This window comes from Poecilia reticulata, linkage group LG17 (assembly GCF_000633615.1).
Source record: "Poecilia reticulata strain Guanapo linkage group LG17, Guppy_female_1.0+MT, whole genome shotgun sequence".
NCBI classification, from domain to species: domain Eukaryota; kingdom Metazoa; phylum Chordata; class Actinopteri; order Cyprinodontiformes; family Poeciliidae; genus Poecilia; species Poecilia reticulata.
In genome coordinates, this window is record NC_024347.1 from 8,917,050 (window position 1) to 8,924,266 (window position 7,217).

Sequence of the window (7,217 nt, forward strand, 5' to 3'; positions counted from 1 at the left end):
CCCGATTGATGAACACGCACATCCGCTGACCTGAAAACAGGTTTTGTTCTTTGGTTTCAATGTAGAGTATTTATTTATGCTGTGTAATAACTGTAAAAAAATAAAGGTAACTACTTCACGGATTTCGCCTCACGGGTTATTTTCGGAACGCAACCACTAAGAAAAACAAAGGTTCACTGTAAATGTAGAGTTTACTTCATTTTTGTCAAAAAGCGTAAAAGGCTAAATTTCAAAATGTTGTAAAAACGTTTTTTTTTAAATAAAAATCTGTGCGGGGGGGGACAGCCCACAAGCATCCTCATTCCAAACACATTCACTTAAATTTTCACTTTATGGCACATGTTCACATTTTTTATTGACTGTATATCAAATATATTTTAAATTTAACTGAAGATATGACATAATATAATATATAAAATACGAAAACTTAAATCTTATTGTATAGACTGTCATCAAATCACTACGATGCCTGTAGGAATTTTTAATGTCCAGCAGGTGTCAGTATTGAGTGACACAGAATCAACAGTTTTGCTATGTGTCGAAACGATACATGACGCCTCATCTACTCATCAGTGGCCCATTAGCATGTCGAGACACTCATGAATGTTGGGACAATGGTGATGATAGTGGTAGGAGTTTGTTCCACAATTGTTTAGTTTTTGGTTTGACCCCTGCTCCACCACCTCTGTCGTGTCCTTGGGCAACATTGCAGTAACATGACACTTCACCTATACAAGTAGTGGTCAGAGGGCCTAGTGGGACAGGTGCTTGGCAGCCTCACCTCTGGTAGCTGTGGCTCCTATCCATCATGACTGAATGTGGTGTGAAGTCGGGGTTGCACCAATTAGTCGACTAGTCAATTATTTTCTCTGCAATTACTTTTTTCTGGGCGACTAGTCGCAATCACATGACAAAACTGATTTTTCCAAGGAAATGAAAGAAGATGGAGTAGGTGAGTTAGTCAGAAAGCTCAAATTGTATAAAAATGTAAATAATTTAAACAAGATAAACTGTAAATTACAGCATAGGCTCCAGAGACTTTAGCTCGCGGTAGTTTGGAGTGCGACTCCCGTCCTCCATTGGCTGGGCCCAGGCCTCTCTCCCCCCGCTCCGCTCTCTCTGCCCCCTTAAAGGCAGATTGCTGTCAAATAAACTAGTGCCGAAGAAATCCTTAAAAGAAAAGGCTACCGAAGTAATGTGCGACAATTTGGCATGATGTCAGGCTTTTTTATCCCTCAACTGATCAGCGTCACCGGTCCCTGATACTGAAGCTTCTAACCTGGCAGCTTTACGCTCTTATAAAAATATGATTTGACTGCATCTGTACACTAAGTCCAAGCTTCATCTGTAGGGTCTGACAGAGGTGATCTCTGCCGCTGTCTGCATGTTGGTTCATAGAGCCGAACCGACTGAGTCAGCAGAGCTTCCTGCTGCGCATCGGGCGGAGGAGCAGCAGGAGGCTTCCTTGAATTCAACTGTAACCAAACGGGATCCGTTCATAATACGTTTGGTTTGTCATGTTCCAAAAGCGCCATTGTGGTCAGTGTGATAATTTGACTCCTATACGAGTAACTATCCAGAGATCATCAGTATCAGCCGGTGTTTGAAACAAAGAAAAAAGTCAGACCCGACTTTGTGCAACGAAGTTTTCTCTGCTGCTCATGAAGAATGATCTGTTTATTGTTCTTTTAATTCGGCATAATAGACTTAGTAAAGGCGGGAGAAGGGGAGGGTGTGTCAATATTTGCAGTAAAAATAGCTGATAAAACCTCCAAGTAGTTGTGAAGGGTTTTTGCGCTGACGTCACTATGACGTCACTGCGACTAGTAGACAACGACTTGACTATTATCATGATGTAGTCGACCTTAAAAAATATGTAGTCGTTCAACCCCTAGTGTGAAGTGCTTTATGGGCCTCTAGACTTGATGAGGCGCTATGCAAGTCATTTACCATTTTACAGCAACAACCTTCAGTCAGAAGCCTTTTTAAATAAGGCTGCTACTGGAGATTATTCTTACCGACGCAATCATCAACCACAATTACTCTTTAAAGAGACTTAGTTGACATGAGTTACAACATTTTCCCTTTTTTGGCATGAATACAGTATGAATCAAATTCTAAACCCACCTCTCATTCCTCTGTACGAAATTTGAATCAAAGTGACAACACTCAAATAGCTCTTGCTTTTTTTTTAATGGGGATTCTCAGATTTCATACAGATGTTGAAAGTTAGCATCACTGGTGGAATGCAGGGTACACAGAGAATTTTAAGTCTGAAATCACTTTCTTACCGCTACTCAGCTGAAGAAGACCACATCATTCTATATTTAGAGTGAACAAGCTCTCATGTCTTACTTCATTCACAGGTTTTGGTAAGAAAAATATTCTGTGGGAAGTAATAATTATAAAATCTTCACATATTTGAATGATGCTTAGTTACCCAAGTCAAGCAGAGATGGACATATGCAAATACCTCTGGTAGAATTGTAGGACAGCGCAGTATGTCATTGTTTTTACATGGAACTGGAACATAAAGGAGTTTTTGGTGTACATACTGTTTGGGAAAAAATAAATTGGTATAATTAACTACTTCACCGGGCACCAATACAACCATCACTACTGATATCTGCTGTTTCCAATTTGTTGTTTCAGACTGAAGGCCATTTCAAAGTGTGGAAAGTGCAGCACTGGAAGCTAAACTGGCCAAACGGATTAGGAATTTTGAGAAGTGACATCAGGCTGCACTTTGTTGGAATGTCAGTCACATTAATGTATGATGGGCTGAAGTGTGTGAAACACTTCTGACTGAGTGGATCCATTCTCTAGCTCACTGCATCATGCTTTTGGTTGTGGTGCAACTAAGATGTCAGTCAGGCTTTCAGAGAGAAACAGAAAATGAGAGTTTTTATCACTACATCTGTCCACATTTGGTTCTGTTCACCTTCTTCTGTATTTTGGAGTATTTTCTTCATACCTCTTGTTTGTCTGATATGAACTCTTAGACCACCTCTTCAGTCCTTCATTCTTAAAACTAAAATAATTTTCTTCTTCTTCAGCCTTTAAATCTGGCTAGAAATGACCTTACAAGTTCGGAGCCATAGGAGAGATTATCCACAGTCCACATGAACCTAATCTAAACATGGGAAACCTTTTGTGTTTCTCTTGCTTGTTTAATGCTATACAACCATTTAATAACCCTTGCATTTCGCTCCACAGCTGAGATGCCATAGGGGACGCGCTCACCGGCCTCTTCCTCTTCCTCCCCTTCATCCTCTTCTGATATTCCGTCGTTGGAAGATCGCCGTGACTGGTCACAATCGGAGGAGATCATAGAAGCTGATCGAAAGTTCAGGCTGACAATGTCCGAGTTGGCCCGTGCAAAGTTTTCAGGACCCACTGCCTCCAACTCCTCAGGGTCAAGGCCGCAATAATTAAAAAAGCGTTCCACATCTGCTCCGGCCCGGGCATACCGATCTGACAGGTCCGACTTGGATCTGTGCAGCGACGAACGACGAGTCACGTTTGAACCCTGCTCCAGATCAATGTTCAACTCAGCTGATGCACTAGCAGGGTCTCCAAAGTCACACGGCAAAGACTGTGGGGTTGTGTTGTCGCAGGGAGTAGGGGACATTGGTGGACGTGCACGTGGCAGTGACAAGGACAGTGCAGGAGGGAGAGAGGTGGACTTTGGTTTGGGAGGGAGGGGTGGAGCTGAGGAGCTGCTAGACTGAGTGGTGCGCAGCGGTTTACCGTTGCACAGTCGCAGGAGGTCAGATGATGAGTGGGAGGTCAGGAGAGGTGGCAGTGGGGAATGAGAACGCTGGACAACTCCTTCACATTCTCTTTCATCTTGGACTCGTCTGCTAAGGTTCAGGTTTCCTGCTTGTTGTGGAGTGCGACGCCCCCCGCTGGCCACTGGTGGGACCTTTAAGGAGTGAGAGAAGGATCTGAGAGAATGCGAGGTGCTGGGACTGGGAGCTGAGTCTGAAGGTTGCTCATTAAGGGTCATGGTGGATCTGTATGTTAGTGGCATCCTAGAAGGAGAAACAGAAACGGAGTATTAGAAAGCACCACAAGCACAAGTGACCACAGAGGACCTACACATGAGCATAATGTTATTATAGTAATCACTCTATTATTGAATTTGCTACACTGTGTCTTGCACAGCTGTGTTATTCTGGGACAGAGTTTTAGAAATTTCTAGTATGTTAAACAAATCACGTTTAAAACCTGATTTAAATTTCCAGAAGATATATTGTTTAATTAATGATGTAGATTTTAACAGTGTTTCTCAACCTTTTTCAGGCCAGCGCCCCCCCAGCCTTTATCCAGGTCCCTCTACGCCCCCACCAAAGAATTTGCAGGCTACTTTGTACTGACTATTATTTTATCATTAATATTACTATCACTATTGTAGATGTTTTGATTTTTATGCTTGTTTCTGTATTTATCATCAAAAATAATACATATAATATAATAATATAAAATAATACATGCGTCTATGAAAAATTTAATGAACATTCAAGTTAAAATCTGTAGGCCTAACAGCAGCCAATCAGAGTGGAAAAANTTAGGCTGTTGTTGTTGTGCTATTAGCTAGCTGATAGCTAATGACTTTGCTAGCAAAGCTAGATAACTAAAAAGCTTCTCCCCTGTATCTTTAATGATATCAGTCATTTTTAGTATCGCTTATGCAATAAGGGCACATCGCCCGTCCAAAATTGATCATCTCCATAATGGATAAATGTCCGATCTTCTAATTTCCTTTGCTGCATAATGTACATTTCATTAATTCTAGCGTTAGGTAAATGTGTCTTTAAGGAGAATAACACTTAAATAATAGTCCAACAAGGATATTCATTTAGATCAGTGTTTCTCAACCTTTTTCAGCCCAGCGCCCCCCCAGCCTTTATCCAGGTCACTCACCGCCCCCACCAAAGAATTTGTAGGCTACTTTGCACTGACTATTTTATTATTATTACTATCACTATTGTAGATGTTTTGATTTTTATGCTTGTTTCTGTATCATCAAAAATAATTTCCCAGAGAACAAAAAAGTCATGGGAATAGAAATTATTTTCACAGGCGTCTAAGAAAATTTTAATGAACATTCAAGTTAAAATCTGTAGGCCTAACAGCAGCCAGTCAGAGTGGAGATCATATACAGTTGAACCCTCGCTGTAAGGCGGTTCACTTTTCACGGTTTCGCTGCTTCGCAGATTTTTTTGTGCAGTTTTCCCCCCACAGTGTTCCTCATTTTAATTGACCATATGATTGATAAAAACAGTCTCCGCGCTTCTTCTCTACATGAGTGCCAATAAAGTTATGGTATTTAATACAGATTGGCCACTCAGGAGATGGAAACTGAAACTTTGAATGCCAGCTGGGAAAAAAAAACTGTGGCCAGAGGCAGCAAAACGTGACCGGAGGCTCTTTGATGAGATCCGTCGCTCTGCCGTAGATCCAGCTGTGAATCTCGTAAAGCAGCTTGGAGGAAACGCTTCAATGACGTCACTCCGGATCCCGATTGATGAACACGCACATCCGCTGACCTGAAAACAGGTTTTGTTCTTTGGTTTCAATGTAGAGTATTTATTTATGCTGTGTAATAACTGTAAAAAAATAAAGGTAACTACTTCACGGATTTCGCCTCACGGGTTATTTTCGGAACGCAACCACTAAGAAAAACAAAGGTTCACTGTAAATGTAGAGTTTACTTCATTTTTGTCAAAAAGCGTAAAAGGCTAAATTTCAAAATGTTGTAAAAACGTTTTTTTTTAAATAAAAATCTGTGCGGGGGGGGACAGCCCACAAGCATCCTCATTCCAAACACATTCACTTAAATTTTCACTTTATGGCACATGTTCACATTTTTTATTGACTGTATATCAAATATATTTTAAATTTAACTGAAGATATGACATAATATAATATATAAAATACGAAAACTTAAATCTTATTGTATAGACTGTCATCAAATCACTACGATGCCTGTAGGAATTTTTAATGTCCAGCAGGTGTCAGTATTGAGTGACACAGAATCAACAGTTTTGCTATGTGTCGAAACGATACATGACGCCTCATCTACTCATCAGTGGCCCATTAGCATGTCGAGACACTCATGAATGTTGGGACAATGGTGATGATAGTGGTAGGAGTTTGTTCCACAATTGTTTAGTTTTTGGTTTGACCCCTGCTCCACCACCTCTGTCGTGTCCTTGGGCAACATTGCAGTAACATGACACTTCACCTATACAAGTAGTGGTCAGAGGGCCTAGTGGGACAGGTGCTTGGCAGCCTCACCTCTGGTAGCTGTGGCTCCTATCCATCATGACTGAATGTGGTGTGAAGTCGGGGTTGCACCAATTAGTCGACTAGTCAATTATTTTCTCTGCAATTACTTTTTTCTGGGCGACTAGTCGCAATCACATGACAAAACTGATTTTTCCAAGGAAATGAAAGAAGATGGAGTAGGTGAGTTAGTCAGAAAGCTCAAATTGTATAAAAATGTAAATAATTTAAACAAGATAAACTGTAAATTACAGCATAGGCTCCAGAGACTTTAGCTCGCGGTAGTTTGGAGTGCGACTCCCGTCCTCCATTGGCTGGGCCCAGGCCTCTCTCCCCCCGCTCCGCTCTCTCTGCCCCCTTAAAGGCAGATTGCTGTCAAATAAACTAGTGCCGAAGAAATCCTTAAAAGAAAAGGCTACCGAAGTAATGTGCGACAATTTGGCATGATGTCAGGCTTTTTTATCCCTCAACTGATCAGCGTCACCGGTCCCTGATACTGAAGCTTCTAACCTGGCAGCTTTACGCTCTTATAAAAATATGATTTGACTGCATCTGTACACTAAGTCCAAGCTTCATCTGTAGGGTCTGACAGAGGTGATCTCTGCCGCTGTCTGCATGTYGGTTCATAGAGCCGAACCGACTGAGTCAGCAGAGCTTCCTGCTGCGCATCGGGCGGAGGAGCAGCAGGAGGCTTCCTTGAATTCAACTGTAACCAAACGGGATCCGTTCATAATACGTTTGGTTTGTCATGTTCCAAAAGCGCCATTGTGGTCAGTGTGATAATTTGACTCCTATACGAGTARCTATCCAGAGATCATCAGTATCAGCCGGTGTTTGAAACAAAGAAAAAAGTCAGACCCGACTTTGTGCAACGAAGTTTTCTCTGCTGCTCATGAAGAATGATCTGTTTATTGTTCTTTTAATTC

General features: G+C 41.5%; 1 protein-coding gene across 4 annotated transcripts in view; it reads right to left on the reverse strand.

Annotated features, from left to right (window-relative positions):
* Positions 1 to 2,174: 2,174 nt before the first annotated feature.
* The window catches only part of fam110b (family with sequence similarity 110 member B), a 32,832-nt gene continuing 27,789 nt past the window's right edge, over positions 2,175 to 7,217 (reverse strand). For all 4 annotated transcript variants that reach the window (XM_008433551.2, XM_008433550.2, XM_008433552.2 and 1 more), the window contains one exon: positions 2,175 to 4,034. In XM_008433551.2, coding sequence (XP_008431773.1) covers positions 3,134 to 4,034 — 901 coding nt within the window. In that variant the 3' untranslated portion in view covers positions 2,175 to 3,133. The remainder of the gene's footprint in view (positions 4,035 to 7,217) is intronic.